Source organism: Centruroides vittatus, unplaced genomic scaffold (assembly GCF_030686945.1).
Source record: "Centruroides vittatus isolate TY-2023 unplaced genomic scaffold, ASM3068694v2 scaffold_861, whole genome shotgun sequence".
Classification (NCBI taxonomy): Eukaryota; Metazoa; Arthropoda; class Arachnida; order Scorpiones; family Buthidae; genus Centruroides; species Centruroides vittatus.
The window spans coordinates 9,052,369-9,074,361 of NW_027122718.1; the positions used below are offsets into that span (position 1 = coordinate 9,052,369).

Below are 21,993 nucleotides of genomic sequence, written 5' to 3' on the forward strand. Positions count from 1 at the left end.
ATTAATTAAGTTAACCGTAAATTTAACTTTTTATTACATAACTTTAATTGGAAAGTAATTTAATAAAGAGGAGCGATCGATGCTCTTCTTTATCTTTTTTTTTTTTTTAATGGAGAGGAAAAAAAACAAATTCGTTTTGATATCTTTCCAAAAAGTTAATTTTTATCTAAAAAATTTATTGTTCTTTTTAGATTTTACAACGAAATTTTGGGTGTTTTTTTATTTACTTTTCTCTCTTACTTTATCGCCTTTTATCTTTATAATAGTCGAAAAGTTACGTAAAATTCGTTTAAAATTTTGTAAATATTCCTTTATGTACATTATTTATTTGAAGTTAAAACTGTTTTTTAATCACTTTTCTTTTTATTTTTTAAAATTAAAGCATTTTAAAATATCAAAAAGAAGAATCAATTCTAAGAATCATATATAATTCCATAAGATAGTGTTGCTTATAACTATGATAATTTATATAGAATTGCAGATTTTCCATACAATTTTCTGCTTATAATCACGTCCAATAATGTTTTTTTTTTATCATTTAAAATCGGTTTTGCACGTTTAAATTAGTTATTAAATCTATAAAATAGATATTTAGTATACATACTACGATTTTATAATTGATTAATTGAATATATATGTAGAGACCTATTTAATGTTGTTACATTTGTATATAAACTCGCTATATTTCCGAATTTAAAATAGAAAATAAACTAAAATACTTAAAATATATTAGATCTAAAGTATTTTTTTTTTTTTATAAATTTTTAAGATAATTCGCATTAAATAAGATAATACAATTTTTAATAAGATCTAAATTGATGCAGAGACAAAGTTTTCGATTAAATTTTTAATTGAATGAGAAATTTGAATCAATTTTCGGACTTTTATCAGTATATTTTCGTCATTATAAAGTATATTTTTGGATAAAAGAAGACGAAATATTAGAATTTAATAACCAAATCCATCATAGAAGTTTCCAGATGAGAGGGAACATGCCTGAAAATGTATTATAATTTTTATATATAAAGGTTTAAGTTTAGAAAATTTAAAACTGGATTATTTAAGAATTAATATAATAAAATTCTGCATTAAAAAATAGTATTTTCATTGATCCAGAACACTATCAGAGTTGTGTCATTTTATTCCGAATTTTACCTTAGAAATCAATCTACATCCTTCATTTTAATGTATAAAAGCATCTAATTTTAATTCTGTGACATTTTATTTTAATAAAATGATTTATTTTTCATCAAAATTGCCAACATCTCGCGAAAAAAAATGGTATATTTTCTCTCCCTATCGAGTCACGTGTCTATTTATTTACAAGCCATTATATTGGTGGGGATGGTTAGCAATGGTCCACCCGAACGATCACGTGGATCGAGACGGCTTCACCACTTAATTATCAAAGGTTCCATTGTGCACCCTTCCTGCTATAGCATGGAAAATTGTCAACTGGCGAAATAGGAAACCGTAACATATCTCATCACCTAAACATGACAAGAACGATGAAAAGAGGAACTTAACAATAAATTTGTAACGTTATTAATTATAAGCAGTTTTATATTGTCGACATTATTAATAGTAGTCAATTGATAACGTTTATTATCAAGATTTTTCACCTGATTAAATTTCACATAGGTTTTTACATGAAAGAAGAGGAATTTTTCTGATTCATCTTCCTTCTGTTTAGGGACCTTTTCATAAAAAGTTATAATTAAATATGAATTTTTTTTTATTAAAATAATCTTATAATAAAGTTTTCGAATTATTTTAATTAAAATTATTTATATAAACTTTATAAAAAATGACTTTTAAAGAAGAAAATGCGAACCTTTCTACTTCTTTTTAAATAAAAACATATATATATTAAAAATATATATATATAAAATATTCCTTAATAAATGTTATATTTTTTACGTTAATCTTAGACGAGAATGTTTATTTTTACTTAAATTTAACGACGTTTAAAGCCGTAATTCCCGGAGAAACTTAGCTGTAACGTTGTATGCATCTATGACACAATTATGAGGTAGAAACAATTTAAAATAATTAAAATATATATATATATTCTCCAAATGATCATTTTAACATCATTTAAAAAATTTCAACATTTTCCCAATAATCTTAAGTAAAACAGAAAGGAATATTGAACGAATTCTGAAGATTAATCCAACTTAGGAACAAGTCAATTTTGTCGGTCTCATCAGTCTGCTCGTAGCTTTATGTTCTTTCTTGGGGTCTAAAGTTCTTGATAGAAAGCATCCCCAAATGCCATGGTTTTGGTCATCAGAAAACCAGGTTATCCTCATAGGACCCATCTAAAATAGCTCAGAGTTAGGATTATCTCAAAACCTTGGGCAATCAAGGACAACAAACAAAATTTTTTCAAACCATGTTTTTGCTCGTAAAAATGGTTATATCGAATGAGAAAATATCAAAAAAAGATAGACAAAAATTTAATTTCGTTCCTTAAATTAACATTTTTACAATTATAAAACATGTTTACAAATTTTTTGTGTGTGAAATAATTAAGAGAAAAAAATTTATAATTATTTTATAATATTTATACACATTATCAACTAAAATAAATAATTTTTTTTAAATTTATTATTTCAAAATCCCTCTCAATTATTTTTTTATAATGATAAAAAATATCATTTAAATTCTAGAAAATACATTTAGAAAAAAAAAATTCTAAAGAATTATCATTCTTACTCCTGTAAATAAATAAGTTGTGTATCTATGAAAATAATTTCTTTATAAAATAAATTATTTGATATTTTTTAGAGTAAAAAATAATAATTTAATAATTTATTTATTTTTTTTAAAAAGAATATTTAATAAATTTTCAGATTAAAATTTACATGTCATTTGAAGTTACTTCTTTTTTTTTCCTGTTTAAATAATTCTATAAATAAAGTTGATATATTATATTTGAAATAAGGATATATAACAAGAAAATATTCTTATAAAAACCTTAAAAAATAATTATATTTTTCAGAATAAGATTTATTTCTTAAAATGAATTTATTTTCTATTATTATTAGAATATTTGTAAATTTTACAATATATCTTAATAAAAAATATTATTATTTAATTCTAATTTTAAAATTTACTCCTTCTACTATAATTATAAAGTAATTTCAACGCTTTTATATATTATAAAATTAATTATATTTATAGTATCTTCTGAAGAGTGATACAAACGGGTTATGTAATATGAGCATCAGTTATAACTAGAAAAATGTTTAGGCCTTAAGTTATGTAAGTTTATATCTGTAATTTGTAAATAAAAATAAATAAATAGTTTAAATTTTTTATTATTTTTAAGTTATATTCGATACGAATTTTTAAATTAATATTTAAGTGATGATGCGGATGAGGATGCGGATGCAGATGATGGAGACTAAATGTAATGAATTTTAAATACTTCTACACGTTTTGGTGGCAAAAATTCGATTATTTACGTTTTATTTTCCATTAATTTTTTTAAAATTTATACAAATTTATCAATAGATTAGCTTGTTCAGATAATTTTTTTTCTAGTTAACAAGAAGTAAAGTAAAGTTTCCAGATAATTAGAGTGGAGTAGGCCTACAGATATTTTTATATTATGCCATTTAAGTGAGAATTTATAAGGAATTTTTGGAATTGTTATAGAAATTAAAATATAATAATAATAAGTTTAAAATAGTTTCATTTCTCTGCTTATTTTGTACTTAAATCAAGTCAACAAGGGAATAAAAATGTATGTAAAGTAAATTATGAATTCTTCTCTATATATTTTACTATAATTTACTTTCAATATAAGGTATAACTTTAACTGTTAAAAAAAAAACCTGTAGAAAATCTTCGTTAATAAAAATTAATAATTGAAACAAGTAGACGAGTTTGTTTACTTTATAAAGATGTTAGAGGAAATAAAAATCCGACCTGATCTTTGCTGTATTTTTCTGTTGTACAATTACTCGAAAATTGTAAATTTTTAGTTGTGTTTCTTACTTAATTTAAGAATTTAAAGGCGTTTAAAAATATGTTGGAGATGTTTAAACAAAATTAAAAAGTTGTAGAAAAGTTAGCGAGATGTTAAATTGTAAGAAAATAAAAATCACATTAGGAAGAGTAAAGAGAAGAATGGATGTAGAGGAGATAAGATCCTGTGGGATGAAGAGTTTTTTGTAGGAATTTTTTAGGAGGATGGCTTAAGATTTGAGTATATGTTTAAATGGAGGATAGATATACGACGGAGAATTTAGTATAGGAAAAGCAAGGAGTACGTTTGTGTGCATTTGCGTAGGGAGGAGGACGAGAGGAAGAAGAAATTTGAATCAAGCAAGGATAGAAATTCCTCTCACCTCTAACGGCTTGAGACGGAAGCAGAGGAGGCGAGGCTGCCGCAACCGGCCGAAACACTTCCCGGTTTCCTCAGACGTGTGCTTCACGGCCTGACAATGGCTGACAGGCAACTAAGCTGGAACCTGATTGGTCCGTTGTTGGTTTGCGCGCGGTGGCAAGCCTAGAACAAAAGGACTGGCTGTGTATATTGGCGTTTTAAACGCATTGGCAAATTCTACAGGACTGCAATTGATAAGAGGGGTTAGACAGAAACTGTCGTGGTGGCTAGCTGCAACCGTTCGCAACTTTTGGCACCGAGTTTTGCTTGGCGCCTTCAGTCAGACTCGATGCTCAACAATCTCCATGGAGCAACCGTTCCCTTAGGTAAGACCACACTCCCCAGCCGTTGGCAGTCAGGGAAGACAATTAATTGAGTTATTTCGCTCTTTCATTAGCTCGTTCTGATTTGATAGGTTTGCTGCTGATTAAATTTGTGAACAGGGATTAACTAGTTTACTGTCGGCCTATTCTATGCAGTCTCCTAAATGTAATTTGCCGGTACGACGGGACTGCTGCTCCGGCGCAGGTACTAGAGGCGTGGAAAAATGAGACCTCCTAAAACAAACATTTCGCTGTGTTTGTACATAGTTTTACAGTCAACGGACACTTGCCCGTTCTCGTAGTTTATCCCCCACTTAAAAATTTTTTCCATTTTTTCTTTTCTCTCCATCCTCTTCTTCCTCTTTGCTCTCGCTCTCTCGTTCGCTTTTATCACTTTCTTACGGTTTATTCTTTAGTGTTGGACTCTTTCTCTTGTTTAGGGAGTCACTTGCTTGACCCCTCACAAATTAAAACTAATGAAGCTGAAATTAGGTGATGAGTATAAACAGTGTTTTTCCTCATGTCTCAGTGGCAAAAGAAGACAGTTCGGGTGATGTATTGAAGCCGAATGGTGGAGTCGATCCGACGCAAGTAAGTCATGGAGGAACCATCCAGAATTTGGACAACACTTCGCATTCAGGTGGTCCTTCCGGAAGCGATGGAGAGAAACCTGTCAAACAAAAACGTCATAGAACAAGGTTCACACCGGCTCAGCTTCAGGAATTGGAAAGGAGTTTTGCCAAGACCCATTATCCTGACATCTTTATGAGAGAAGAACTAGCCATGCGCATTGGACTCACTGAATCTCGAGTTCAGGTAATTTTATTTATAAAAAACATATAATTTTTCCACATATTACCATAATTCTCCATTTATAAATATTTATTTTCCATTCTTAACTGTGCGACAACTCTTGCGAATCCAAATTTATCCTTCTTTTCTTTAATAAACGCACTTGGAGTCGTTGACATTTATCGCTCTTCTCGTAACTGTTTCAAACTTAATTTTTATACAAAACTGAGAATTATATTCTTAATTTTCTGCCAAATTAAATAGAATATAATCAGATTAACAATATAATTCATTAAAACTTGTAATTTACTTCAAAGGATAAAACTGAAAAGCAAATAAACAGCTTTCATTTCTACATCTTAAAATTAATATAAAATATTAAAGATTTAATAAAATTTCAGCTTTGAATCTATTAAATAATAATATAAATCTGTTATTTTTATCCCATTATTTATAAAACATTTAATAAAAACAATTTAAATAGTTATATAATAAAAATTTAAATTGTATTTATATTAAGAAAAAGCTTTTTAACGCGTTTTATAAATTTCCATTTAAAATTAATGCCTCATATTTAAATAACATAAAAATTAATTTATAAATATATAAAAATATTATTTTTAAATGCTACTGATTATTTTTTTATGTTATATATAAGTTATATAATTATAAATTATATGTTATATAACTTTAAAAAGAAGAATGATAGTATTTAAGAAGTAATATTTATTAAAATAGTTACTTTAAAGCAATTATTAAATAATGAAAATCTTAGTTTTCTTCCTAAAAAATAATCATTTTTATTTGTAAAATGATACTCGATAGTGGAAAAATTCTATATTGTATAAGATTATTTCTCCTCTATTTTGACATAAAATTAAATAATAGTAGAGCCAAATATAAAATTTAAATAATTAAATCACTATAAATGTTTGACGTCAAAATAAAATTTATATAAGTTTTCTTTTCCATAAAATAACAATAAAAGAAAAATATGAAATCAAATTTAAATCGCCATTTTATTTAACGATATTGTTATTATTGTATATTTTATTATAAAATTTATTCTTTTATATTATTTTAAAAAATAAAAAGTTTTCAATTTAATTCAAAGAAAATTTGCCATGTTTTTTTTTTCTATCTGAAAAATTATGCTTCATAATAAATAATTTAAATTTTAGATTAATTTATTAAATTTTCTATAATTTTTCTTTGCGCTTCCGTAAAACCTGATATGCTTTGTATATATGGAATAGGGATTTTAGTTTTCGTTTTGTTTATTCCGCTATTGTTAAATATGATTTGAAAGGTTTAGATACGTCAGATTACAACAAACAACTGACACGAATTGAATAAGAGGAACTGAACATGCATTGATGTTTTCGGTGGTTTGCTTCTCTCAAGAAGATGAAATCTCCAGTGGACTTTTCTTGTGATCTACCGTTTCTCAAATTGATCCGATGGTCTGCTTGATAGAAGAAGAGAGTGCTATTGGTATTGGACGATTTTTATGTAGAAAAAAAAAAAGCTAAAAATTTCCAAACAGGAACGATATAACGCTTTAAATTTTATATTTAAAAAAATCTAAATTCATTTATACCATTACTACTGTATATTAGATATAAAATTATAAAACTTCAGTAAATTCGTTAAAATAAAAATTATTTAAGCTTAGTCGAAAGTTTTAAGTAATGTTTTATTTAATATTTACAATTATTTATTGTATTATTAATTGATTCAAATTATTTCTAGGTGAAGCGGTTTAATTGTTTAGTTCCTAGACTAATGGTGTTAATTGTTATTTGAATTTTCTTTAACGAAATATAAAAATATAATCTTGGTTTTATAAAAATAAATTTAAAAACGTGCAAAAAACTCTTAATCATTTCTTCCATCTTTCCGATTAAATATCATTAAACGGTTTATAATTTTCTTAAGCTTTACTCATTTGAAAGGACTAGTCAGTTCCCCTGTAAAGGTCTCTTTACAGCATTGACTTCTGTTATGCAGTGAAGCTCCCTTCGTCATTGTTATACGTTTATTGCTAATTAATAATTCTTTTTTCCAAAATTAATTATTTATTTTGGAATTATATAAAATTAGAACTTAGGACCAATTCAAGTTTTATGTATTAATTACAAAATTAAATTAATTTATATTATTTTTCCCCTCTTATCTACGCGACATTTCATTTTAGAACCGAATAGAGCAATACAATTGTGCCAGTGATTTAATTATTTGTTTTTAATTTTATAAGATAAAAACGTAAATTACGAATTAATTAAATTTTTTATATAATTACATTATTATTTAAATATTATTTTCTGAATGATTGGACGATTGTTCTTAGATTGGATTCAATCGAAACAAATTATTTGTTTAATTATTTTCTTCTTTAAATATTACAATTGCTTGTAGATAACTAGACAATATGTTGTCGCTCAATATCAAAACATACAATCCGATCTTACAAAACTCTCCATAAATTTCAGAAAAACAAAGTCAGAATATCACTTCAGGTAGCAGTCATAATTTATAGATGCACTGGCTTGTGTCAGCCACCGTAATAATTTCTAATTTAGTTTGGTTCCTCTCTCGTAATGTCGAGTTTTAAAAGAACGAAAGGCAAAATACGGAGCCATACAGAATGTGTAAGGCCTACAATGCTTACTACATCTCATAGTATCATTAAAGATCGCATCTCTCGTTTAAAATATATATATATTTGTAGACATACAAACGGCTTAAAGCATTAAAGGCCTTAAAAATAATTGTAATATTCGAAATAATCTTGTTTGGTAATGAATTTTTTCTTTTGTTTTTTATATTTTTCTAGAAATTCTGGAGCAAATATTGGTTCGGGAAATGCTACAACGAAATATTTGAAAGTTTTACTATTTTGTTCTTTAATGTGTTTGTCGTTTGTTTAAACTAAAGAAAAACTTTCATTAGTTAATAAAAACGTAGGCCTATGCCTACTTATTTTGATTTTATAAGGTATATAAATTTGATTTAGACTTTTGGATACGTTTTTTTTCCTTTTATAAAACACTTAGCTTTTAGGATAATATTTTAGGCTTTAATGTAATAAGCTCTGTCTTTTCGACTTCAGTTTGAAAATAAAATAAAAGGTGTACACGACTCTATATTTAATATCGTGTTTACTACTTCGAAAACTCCATTCATAAGCAAAATTCATATAGAATTTCAAAGATTCTAATGTTAATATTTACATTTTGTCACATTAATTTTAATTTTATAAAGTTGAAAAGTTAGAGAGAAGTATCTAAAGAAATTTATTAGCAATCTAATTATAGAAATTCAATATTAAATATTCATAAATACATCTCTCTATGTTTAAATAATACTATTGTTCTAAATCAAGATGCTTAAATATTCACTCTTGAAGCATTTATACTCGTAGATTAAAGCATTTATTCAGATCAAAACTAATAAAAAATAAGTTATTATATTAATGATGTTGATTAATTATTATTTTTTGCTTAATTATTCTTGATAGTATGTGAGACGGAATAGGCAAGGAAATTATATCATATAACAGTCAAGACTTATGATTGTTTGAGTTTATAATATTAAAAAAAATGCTGCTATCTTTATTTTAATATAGGGTCATTATTGGGAAAGTAGGGTCATTTGAACCAAGTCGCGTTTGTATTAAATTAAATAAAGAACAATTAAGTGTTGTGCAAATATGTCGACGCATGGAAGAAAAAGACGAAAAATCACACAAGTTAGTGAAGTTTGTAGAGAAGTTGTGCTGACATTCAGTGCGACGTGTTGGGTCCCCGGCTAATTTCAGCCTCCCGTTTCGCTCCGTGGTCCATCTAATCCCGGCCATTTATCTGTGTTTAACACGGTGGAGGGAATGTTGGAGGGGAGAGGTTGCCTGTCGGTAGGATTAGCGACCTCCGGTGGCGGAATTGGACATTACCATGTGACAAAAATGTGACGCTAATATTTATGGTGTTTCCGACTCTCTAATCATCCGGTGGTTTTTCTCCTTTACCTGAAACAGAGTTTTGGTCGAATTCGTTAAGCCCTACTCCGTGTGTTGGTAATGGCGGAAGATGTCATGTACTGTAGACATGCCGCGTAAACAACAGTCAATGCCGACATCGGGAATTAAGGTGTCTTGCTCGTTTGATGCTCCATTCCGAAAGTGAAGCGAGTACCAACCAGAAGAAATAAACTGTCAAACAACAACAAAGTTTAAATTTACTTGTAATGAAATTACAACCCCAAGGAAAATATCAAATTTCGATTTATACGACGTGTTTAATCCAAGTTTTATAATTTTGGATAGTAAAAAACTAGATTAGAGAATTACATTTATTTCTATATATTATGTTACATATATTAACTAAGTAGTTTACTCTTCGTTCTTTAACTAGAGAATCGCATCATTTAACTCGTAGAGAGAGAGAGAGAGAGCGAGAGGAGTATTTTTAGACGCTTGCAAATCGCTGCAAATTTTATAATTTAGAATATTTAGACGCTTAGTAGCTGTCTAAGAATCAGAGTTGCGTAAAAATTTCTCTACTTCTTGATGAGGCAGTAATTATTCTTCTAATTTTGGAAGCTGTAACGCACTGGGTCAGAAAGATACCATAACGGCACTAACAATCAAAACAGAAATAACCGAGAGCATTCCTTAAGGAGACATTCAGGCGATCGAGAGAACTTGGGAGAAAATATTTTGGAGGATGTTGGTATTAGGTGAAGCAAATAGTTTATTCTAAACGAGGCGAAACATTCATTTAAGACTGTATACGAGCACACCGCAACTCGAAACTGTGGAATAAATTTTACACCTTGTTAATTAGGCCACGAGCGATCTATTCCTTAATCAGAAGATCTAGATTTAAGTATTAGAAACAAGAAAGAAAGAAGTCGACATCTTTAACGAGAACAAATAGCGCGAAGAATAAGAATAAATGACGAATGGCACCCGATTTACGAATCGTTTAAAGTCTTATTGACTCGACTTCATTGAAGATAAAGAGAAGAAAGAACAAGTATCATTATTATCTTATTGTTGATTATTTTAATATTCAAAAATCGTATCGTTCGACGTCGTTACAGAGATCAGAAAACGTACCGAGCTTCACTAATCGGATAGATTTGAATTAAAATGGCGTACTGTGACTATAGAAACGTAACAGTATTCGGTTAATCGTTATATACTGATTAATGCAGCTTTATACGAATACGGGAACGTAACAAAATTTTATTTAAACCGAGTACAATGGCTGAAAGTGGCCTAAGATGCGTAACAAACTTCTCTTAAATGTATTACATTTGAGTTAAGCGGCCTACTATAAAGCCATATATTTAAAATAGATTAAATTAAACGAAATGAATTCGATCTAATACGATTAAAGAAATATAACAAACTTTACTCGAAATGATAAACCGATTTATATGGCCTATAATCTATAAACCGTAACAAATCATACAAACATAAGGTAGGGCGGATTTACGAGGGATGGATAAAATAAGAACCTATTTTTAAATGCTACTACTAAGAAACTTATGGACTATAATTATTACTTGCCATTTAAACTGGCCTACCGGGCCATAGACCAGATTTAAAACGTTTGCTATGCCATAGAAACAGAGGACTTCACTTAAAAGAGGTTTAGTTGGCCTACTGTGAGTAAAGAAAGGTAGCAGAGCATGACTTAAAATAGACATATCGGATTTACATGGATAATCGTGACGTTAGAATCGTAACGGACCCGAGTTAAACGGAGTAGACCGGGTTAAAGTGGCCTACTATGGTCATTCGAGTTCCCACGCCAATCGACTGCAATTAGGGAGCGATAAAATCAGTTGGAAAATAGGATTAGCAGAATTAAAGACCAAAATAGAGAATCCCTACGGTGAATGGTTTCCAATGAATTTGTCTTTGGTTTGCTGATTAACGAGTTGTACATCATTAAACAATATCTTTTATCCGATTATTTGCTATACAATTGATGCTGAAAGTTATCGAACAAACACTTAATTTTATTTATTCATTCCAAAACATGTTTCGGTGATTAAATTTAATGTTATAACTTGACTACTACTTATAAATAATGAATTTAAATCAAATTAAATTAATTTAATTTATAAATTTAATAAGAAAATAATAAAATAATTCAATTTATATAACTGAATTAATTTTGCTGCCAAGACTTATCCGCTTACAAACGATGCGAAATACTTTTTCCTGGTGATTTTCGTAATGATCTGAATGTGTTAATCTACAATAAACTATAGATTAACGCATATATTATGTAATTTTGAGAATTATACTCTAAGATTTTCTTAAGGTAAACAACAATTTTCATCATTATATAAAAGATTCAAGCTCCTAGATACAGAACATAATGTGTTCGACATTATGTTCTGTAATCTGGAAAACATCCTCGATTCTGGCTTTTACAGTTATTTAATATTTATAATTTATAGCTTAGAATGGATAATATTCTTATGGTAATATACGTACAATGGGTGATTCATTGACTAACAGGAAGCGGCTTATTTAAGTGAACAATGTATAAACCTATTCAGTTCAGTCTTTTGTGTGAGTTTAATGCGGTGTTTCCCCAATTTTTTTTTATGGTCACTCCCTATTAACGTACTGAAAGATTCATAAATAAGTTCGGAAGGGCCGCGACCTACCAGTTGAGAAACGTCGGCCTAAAGAAAATAACATACTATATAGCTATTATATAGAAGAGCATTTTGGGTGATTTCAACCTGTGGCCTAAGATAATTTGCTAGCGATTTTGGTATTAATAATAATCGTATTAATATCTCTAGTAGACATTCGAGTCCTATTCCGTCTAGAAATTTAAATTAATATAAGCTATCTTGCCAGAAATCTTCCCAGGCCAATGTGTTCATTGGTGTGGACTTATATACATTCTCAAACGATAGGAGGCCAAATATTTAATGGCAACATAAGTACTCGAATAAGATATTATTAAATATGTATATAGTAAGATAATATATAAAAGTTTATTTATGCTATGACAATATAAACAGGGCTTGTTTAGGTCCATCCTATTGATAGCAGTTATCAAATTTAGAAACGTAAGAGGCCTATAAATAGAATTATATTTAAATAAATTCTATCTCTAAGCTTCCAAAGACCTAAGACAGCTAAGGTAGCGATGATAATAATTAAGTAATTTTCATATTCTCGTAACATATGTATTCATCTTCGTACAGGAAAAAAAAGGGAAACTCTTGCAAATTTCTTTAATTAGTGCCTTTTTAAGGCTACAGACAACAAAATATAATCATTTTTTTTTAAACTTTAAGCACGGATTTAGTTATAAATTACCCAAAAATTCACACAAGACGTATCACATGTAACTCCTGATCGTATCCATAGAGAACACATTTTAAAAAGTAAAATTTAGATCTATTTATGATTTATAAATAGAAATCGAAAATAAAATATAATTTTAAACTAAAATTTCAGACAATACGAAGTTAAATTTCTGAAAAATTCCCATCCAAAGATGTAAAAAAATAGGCGAAATGAAGACGACGAAACCGTAAGATATGCCGAGCGATAATACGAGAATTTAATATAGGCCCTTTAAAATTTTAATGTAATTTTAGTCATTTAAATTTAATCTAATTAATTTCTTAATCCTAAATTTTATTTTATTACAGAAAATATTACAATTTATTCTCTAGTTATGATATCCAACATCAATGGATAGTGTGATACACAGAGAAGGGTCGAGTTAACTCTCCTTAGATCTACCCACTGTATTACATTATTAGTTTCTGAATTGCTAGTAAATTATAGCATTATTGCCACTTCGATTCCAAATGGGGCTTCTATAGGCTATAACATTATTCGGTAGAGTGAGAAAACAGCCGGAACTGCATATTTTCTAACGTCATCTGTACGTCAGAAAATATTCATTTCTCTGACATTTCCTGAATTTTATACCCGTCTAAGATATGCATTTCCATTATTTTTGCAAAATAAAGTATACAACCATCAATATTTTATATATATATATATATTTTTTAATTTTCTTCGATCTGGAAATATATAAATTGCTAAAATATTCAAAGACTCGATTGTTCTGTAGAATGTTTTTACATGGAAACTATGATTTATATATTTTATTATTGATAAATTTAATAAAATAAAACTAATCTGAATGCTCGAGATCATTTTTAGATGAGTAACAAAGCTAGAATATCAAATATTTCCCTGTTTTTTTAAGATTTTCCAGATGTTTATCATCTCCAAAATGTATCGACTTATATATTTTTTCTTCTTCTATTTCCATAGATCTTATGATTTGTTGATAGATTTTTGTGATGAATTTTAGAAAATATTTTCATTTATTAATAAAATTCCCACTCCTGTCTTTATTATTATTATTATTATTTTCAGTTTTATTTTCAATTTTACGTGTGATGTAACACCGAAAATCAAATTATTCTATAGTCAAGTATGGAAAAGTCATCATCGAAAAGGCTTAAATTTTATTCAGATTTAAGTCATTTTATGTTAATAATCAAAATATTTTTGCTAATTAATAGATTAATTAGCTTAAAATTTTGTTATTAATTTATATTAGTCATTTTTATTAAGTTTTTAAAGCTGACTAAGTAATTGAATGGGTCAATGTATTTTCTACGCTCAATTGATGATAAATAGACTTTTAATTATCAAAATTTAAGTGTTTTTCGGTTAAAATATTTTAAATTTAATAGAATATCTTTGTTAATTTTGATCACTTATCTCTAATTTTGTATATACAAGAATAAATATTAAGCGATATTCGTCGACAACAATTCAGCAATAAAGAAAAGATGGAAAGATGTAAAATTTCTTCAAATTTTTTTAAATATTACGATTTATTTATTATTATTTTATTAAAATATGTATTTATTTTCGTTATTCTTTAAAATATTTTAATTAAATTTGCCTTAAATACTTACCTGTTTCCTTAAAAGGCACGTCTAGTTTGTATCAAGACCGTTTCTTTGTCTAAAAAAAAAAAGTTCTATTATAAAATCTAATATTTATTTTATATAATAAATAATTAGTAAATTTAATCATTTATTTGGTGATTTTTTAAAAAATAAAAATAATTAACTTCTACCTACCAAAAATCGTTTCTAGGCCTATGACATTGCGCTACATTCTACGGAGATGGTTACCTTTCGAGAAAATTATTTAGCTTAATACTCTGTAAAATATTAATAAATATAGTTTTATAATATAAAAATATATATTTTTTTAAATTTTAAACATGTTTTTTAATATATATTTCATCTCAAATTTCCAAAAAATAAGCAAAAAACTTATCACTGTTCGGTTTGAGTCGGAACGATAAAGGAAGAAAATAAGCATATAAATTGAATTAATTAATGAATATTAATACTAAAAAAAATCATATTTATATAAATATATATTTAAAATAAACTTTAGTAGAATTATAATAGAAAATTTTATAAAATTAACTAGATTTAAACTCGTTATTTTGCGTTAAGTTTACAGATAGAATAGGCAAACTTAAGACGTATCCAGTAAGAAGAATCCCATCGTTTTAAATAATTATTTTAACATTTTCACGTAAATTATGTTTAATTAATACTCAAATATAATAGAAAATTCATCGGAATTTAATTAATCTATGTAAAAGTCATTGTTATGTTGATATTGATGAAGATGTTGTTTGATGAGGATGCTGTCGGATCAACAGCATCATTATATATTATACGATAAATTTGACAAGTAAATTTTTATTAAATAACAAAAATTTACATCAATAGACGTTAATATAATAAAACTTTAATTTATTTCTGATTCTTTTTGGTTTCGTTTCGTCAATTCCAAGATAGAAATTAAATGCAGACAAAACGATTTTCTTGATCAAAATTTATGGATCATTATCGAGACTATATGTATGATAGACCTTAAGGTGTAAGCATTGTAGAAAATATAAGCGATTATTAAAGATAATGATTCAATAAAGTGTTTTTTAAAATTGGTTTTAAACCAAAAAAAAAAATGATGATGATGAAGTTAGCATCTTTAATCTTTAATCTTACAAAGATGACGCTTTCATCATTAATTCCTGATGTAAATTTAAAATGTTTACATTAAATACTTAAAGAAATATTTATATTTTTGAATAATTTAATTGTTTTTATTATTTTAAAATTAAATATATAAATTTACAATAAAAAAAATTGATATTTTTTCACTCGATTAACGGCCTGAAATCTTCACGATAATACTAAAATAAATTCAATTGATTAGAAATTTTAAAGAATTAATAAATAAATATTGAAGAAATTGCGAATTTATAGATTTTTTTCACTAATTTTTGTAATTAAAAACTCATCAAGCGTTAAGAAAATCGAGAAAATTCAATTTTATTTTTATGCATACGAAATTCAGCTGTGTAAAAAAAGAATTTTCTTAATGATAAATCAATTAATTTACAAATTGTTAACCTAAATTAAGGTGTTAACTAATATTTTCAACGATTTAAAGTTTAAGTTTTATACATAAATTTAAGTAAAAATATATTATGAAGATTTATTTATTAAAGGATGATGTTAAATTGGATTTTAAGGTTTTAAAATGATCATTTCTTATCAACCAGAGATCGTAATTAATTAATTTTATCAATGTTAAATTGTGGATAAGATTAAGAAGATATTTTCGTAAAAATCATATAATTAAAAGCATTAAAATGTTTTAAAACTTTGATTATTTTGAACGTTTTATATATATGATGCGGAGCGGATGTTGATTATGAAATGGGGCATTACTTCTCTAAGTGATCTTGCTTCATCCCGAATATACAGCATCTTTACGATAAGATATGCGATGTTTTATCAGTTAGAATAGTTTGTCGTATTCTCCCGAAACGAGATCGTTATTTTTTTAACACATTTATAAATGGTTCCGTTTGGCTACGTTTGGCTCACTCCAATGGTATACAAAGGTAGAGAGTTTCTAGATACGGCATTGAAAAATGATTATTATTATTATTCTAATTCTTTACTTTAATATAAAAAAAAGAGGAATTTATCGATGGCCTATCGAGTGAAAATATAATAAAAAGTTTAGAAGGATAATCTACAAAGTTATACAGGTTTTTGCACTTTTAAAATGCTGTAAAGATGGAGATTCTCTGGAGAAAATACTCGTAAATAAAAATTTAGTTTTTAGTTTGTTTATAGGAAACTTAATATAAAAAATACTTCAAGTATTACTTGATAAGTTATTAGGCCTTACTTTAAACTAATATTTCTCGTATTTCGGATTAAATTATTTGTTTTAATTCGCTGGAAAAACTTCATAATGTAATTCGGGGTACGCGATCTACCGATTGGGAAATTTTATATACACTAGTAAGACGTTATCGGTGATAATTACGGTAAATATTAAGATATTTATATAAAGTTTATATTATTTTATATTAGTAGATTATAGAGAATATGGAAAATTAATTTGTTTGAATGAAAATATCATTTTAGGCTAGAATATAACGGAATGGAAATCAGATTTCGAAACATAAATTTCAACGAAATGAAATAAATCTCGCTTAGATCTAGAAGTAATAAATAAGATTTAGATCTTATTTATTACTTCCGTATAAAGTAAACAACCATTTAAACTATAGATCATCTCTAATATATATATATATATATATACAGTTAGAATTGTTTATAGATTTCGAATTATGTAACTCGGATAACGAAGAATTTCCGCTGATGATATAAGAATAGATTAAATAGAAGATTTAAAAAAATAAATAAATTGAATGTATTTAATTTCTAAAATTCACTTTTAAGGATAACCAATTAATTTTTTAACCAAGGATACTTTATCATTATAAAAAGCACTTAAAAGTGAAGATTTTCGGGTTAATCTTTAAAGAAAAGAAACGAATTTATTAAAGTGTTAAAGAAATGTTCATAATTAATAAAGTTTTAGAGGAAAATTTCTTGTTTTTTCTATCGATTGGAGAGCATTTAGCGCCGAGAGAATATCAGCAGATGCATCTAACAATAGAGTTACAGTTGTCAATCAGGATGGTATCCAGTGATTGGATTGATAGAAGGTTATAAACAGAGGGGAAAAAAAGTAAAAGTTTTAAAGACGAAACTTTTGTGAGTGATCTAAATAAGAGAGTGGCATAGGAGTAGCATCATTTCATTTCCCCCGTTTCCCCCGTTCCCCTATAGAAATCCCTGAACTTTTCTTTCAACGTTGAACTTGCCTTAGTTTGTCCTCTTCAATGCAAGGTGACATTTTATCTGTTTCAGGTGGTACCCGCAAGGATGCAGTCTCGCTGGGACGGATTACTTTTTAATGGGACAGCAAAACCACATTAATATCAAATGCGCGTTTGCTGTACGGTCCACCCCACTCTCCTGCTAGTGGAGGACTGGCTGCTTGAGATTGCTTCGTAGCTAACGATTCCCTTGAGCATAGTTGGCAGCGGAGAGGACGAAGTCGATCTATACCATCCACTGTCAACGTGTTCATGGATAATTTATAAACTGAGCCACGGTTTGACTCGGTTCCGCTTCTCTCCAGGGATTCGACTGCTTCCGACCGACTCCCCGACGTTCATTAGAAGACACGTATATATACCTGCGTTGTATAGGACAGAAAATATGAATATAGAGGAGGACGTAAAGCGTGCTTTTTCTCTATCCTCTTGGTTAATACAAAAGTGTCTTCTCCTCCTCCTTCTACCACCTTTTATTGCTTATCTTGTTGGTTATAATTTTTAACTTCTCGTCCTAAACTTCTTCTTATATAATGTAACTTAATTCGTCTCCGTGTTAATTGGGATGATGATGATGATGATGATAATAACAACATTTTTATAATAAGGGCACGGGTAAAATTACTGCTTTAATTACAGCCTGTATACACGATTCGTTTACAATTAAATTATTCTAAATTTAAATTTATTATGTGATGTTCATTAGGAGAGAAAATTGTAATTCGTTAATTTTCTTAAATCTGTTTAATTTACGGATTTAAATCGGTTAAGGTATGATTTTAATAAGTAGTGTTAGACGTGGATTTAAGTAGTTTAGTTACGGATTTGATGCTTAAGAAGTGGAAGAACGTAGCTTAAATTTGCTAAAGCAGGAAATTTGGACTCGAATTTTCCTTGTTTAAAATATAAATTACTTGATTTAAAATAAATTAAGATGCGAATTTTTATTTGCAAATTCTTCTATTTCTTACTTTAGGGTTGTATAATAATTTAAATATTTTGTAAACATTCTTTTATAAGTGCTGGCTTATCTAAGGCTGTAGAAAATGTGATCCACATCCCAAATAACAACGGATGATGTGGTAACCGCATCATCAATAGAACATCTCAATAGCTTTGATCTTATAACATGGTTGGATTCCTCTTTATGATTGGGAGGACCGAGATTTCATCTTAAAAAAAGTCTTCTTATACGCTTCAATATTGAGAATTAAAGCTTAAAATTTCACAAAATAGGGGTAGTTTAAAGAGTATTTTAGCACGAAAAGATTTTTTTAGACGATAAAAATTTAATTTTTGATCGTTTCCTTATGTTTTTTGGTGGAAAATACAGGCTAAAAATCTCCTATCAGTTTATATAGGCCGCAGAGAGGGATGCGGATTTTCATGTTAGCATCTTTTTTTCATAAGATCAAAGGATTTACGCGCGAATTTCTCCTTTAAATTTAACAATATTAACGATAAAGTAATTCAAGTATTAAGAGCAAAGTTCAATATCCTACATTATTAACAAACGTTTAAATATTTAGAAATTTAATAGAATTTTCTAACGTTCATTAATAGAATTCCAGAGTAACACTTTCCTCTTTGAGAAGATATATTTATTTCATTTCGAATGACAGTAGATCCTTCGAGACATTGCAGACAAATCTTATATAATAAATGTTTTAACGACATTTAAAAACTAAAATATAATATAAATTGAATTGTTAAAATATAAATAAAATCAAAACATTTGTACAGTACACGACGATTGAGTTTTGATAGAAAGTAGTTGAATTCTAAATATTACTTTAGGAAAATTGCATCTGTTAGAAATAAATAACTTTGATTTTTATTTTTAAAAAATCATTTTATTTGATTAATTTCACTTATTATCATCGATTTTTAACCATTTACAAACGTGAAATTCGTCGAGGAAAGTAGAAAATCAAGGAACAAGTCGCTAGCGATGCTTGTGTTTTTAAACGCTTTAAATTGCATATTAATGTAATTTAATGCATTAACACGGTCAAAATAAGCGTAAATTGCAGCTGAAAAAAAGAGGATACGCACCGTAAATATCCATTCTTATGAATTATTCAAAGAATTGGTAATCTGAGATACACGTTGACTGACAATATACAGTCGAATGTTTGTCACGAAAAATGTGACACGTCCTAAATACTCAGCTTCTATTGGTACTTGGTAATATGTAAAAATAATTTTGTTTAATAAATAAAAATATATTTTATGAAGATATCTTTAGTGGATATTTTTATTTAATTACAAAAATTTGACTTGTATGTATTTAATTCGTGTGTTTTTGGTTTTTAAGAGATAATGTCGATAGTAGATTTTTATAAATAAAGAATTTTATTTATTATTTAAATAGAAATAAGTGTTTCTGACGTAGATAGAAACTAATATTTGATTCTTTCTAAGTATAGCGTTAAAATGTTTTTAATGAAATATTTTGAATTGAAATGTAAATTTGTTGATTTGTTTTGAATTATGCACTAACGTAAGCGTTAATTTGTTCAGGTTTGGTTCCAAAATCGAAGAGCCAAATGGAAGAAACGAAAGAAGACGACAAACGTCTTCAGGAGCCCTGGTGCCCTTTTGCCATCACACAGTTTGCCACCATTCGGATCGATGAGTGACGGATTTTGTTCCTTCGCCGCACCAGATACTCGTTGGTCCATGACAGCTGGCATGTCCCAAATGGGAAATCCGGGACTTCCATTGGGTCCTACACTATCCCGCCAACCGACTCTGGGACAAGCATTATCTGGTCCTTCGGCAGCGGCTGCTATAGGAGGCATGAACCAAGTGTCATCCCCATTGTCTCCCAATTCTCTCCCCTCCATCACGACGAGCGCCTGTTCTTCGGCCGTCTATCAGCCACCTTACGGTGGTCTCAACACGCTCAACACGCACGCGGGCGTGGCACCACCCCCGGGTTTGGCACCCGTTACAGCAGCCGGTATGCAGACGGCAACTGCCTCAAGTCCGCCCAATTCGGGCTCGTCCTCACCCCCGCAACTCGCCGGTGCCTGTAGTATGGGCATGGGCCACGCAGGAACGGCTGATACGTGCGATATGTGGAGAGGATCAAGCATAGCATCCCTACGAAGGAAAGCACTCGAACATACAGCTTCTATGTCCGTCTTTAGGTGAATAATAATAATTCTTGTGAAGAAATGTGATGCCAATTTATGTCCTGGACTCCATTCCTCTGTTTTATTTTGTATAGCAGCCAATATACAATTTAAAATATCCGTAGAAAATATCCAAAAACAAAAAAAATGTTCCAAGAATCGATTCTAGGAACCTTGATTTTTTTAGTAAAGAAAGTCGCACTCGGCTTCAAAAAATACACAAAAATAGACAAAAAATATAGTAAGACAGAGGAACCGATTTCATCTCGTGTTTCTAAATTGATCATTTTTCTAAGTACACATTTCATTTTCTTCCTTTAACGTCAATTTGTTTACATTCGAATCAAGAACAATGCTTTTGCCTATCAACAGTTTACAAATAATTCCATCCGAACTCAACCTGAAGAACTGTGTCATTGCTCCTGTTTTATCTCCATTTAAAAAACAATAAACCTTATTTAAATATATATATATATATGGACTATAAAATTAATAAGAAATTATTCAATTTTAATGATTTGATTTCACACTCATCAAGAATTATGCTGTGAAGTAATGTAAAATTTTTAATCGCTTTAGTTTTATATTAAGCGTAGACAATTTTACATTATAATTAAATTTATTTTTTTAAATAATTTAATTTAAAATCAATTTTACAAAGTTATAAAATTATTATGTACTATAAAACATTGCCAATCAAAACACACACACACACACACAAAAAAAAAAAAAAACAATCAACATAATCTGAAGATGTCGACTCGATTCAACTATTAAAAAAAAAATGTTTTTTAAAGAAGGAAAAAAATATTTCCAAAAAATTCTTTATATAAAATTCATTTATTTACGAATTAAATATTTGATTTTCTTTTAAATTCCTTTAAAATTTTAATAAATATAATAATAATAATGAAATATCCAATTGTATACTTTGAGTATAGAGAAATTTTTTGGAAAGATTTGATTTTCTTCTCTCTTCGTATAAATTCTTGATCTTGATTGTTTCTCTTAGAATTAATACGTTATCGGCAACGAAT

At 28.1% G+C, this 21,993-nt stretch overlaps 1 protein-coding gene across 1 annotated transcript; it reads left to right on the forward strand.

Moving 5' to 3' along the window:
• The first annotated feature begins 4,313 nt into the window (after positions 1–4,313).
• On the forward strand, positions 4,314–21,363 carry LOC136989960 (homeobox protein orthopedia-like). The gene is made up of 3 exons (XM_067288268.1): positions 4,314–4,722; positions 5,249–5,535; positions 20,340–21,363. Exons 1-3 carry the CDS (start codon positions 4,686–4,688, stop codon positions 20,973–20,975), a joined length of 960 nt encoding a protein of 319 aa, XP_067144369.1. The 5' UTR covers positions 4,314–4,685; the 3' UTR covers positions 20,976–21,363.
• Positions 21,364–21,993: the final 630 nt, after the last annotated feature.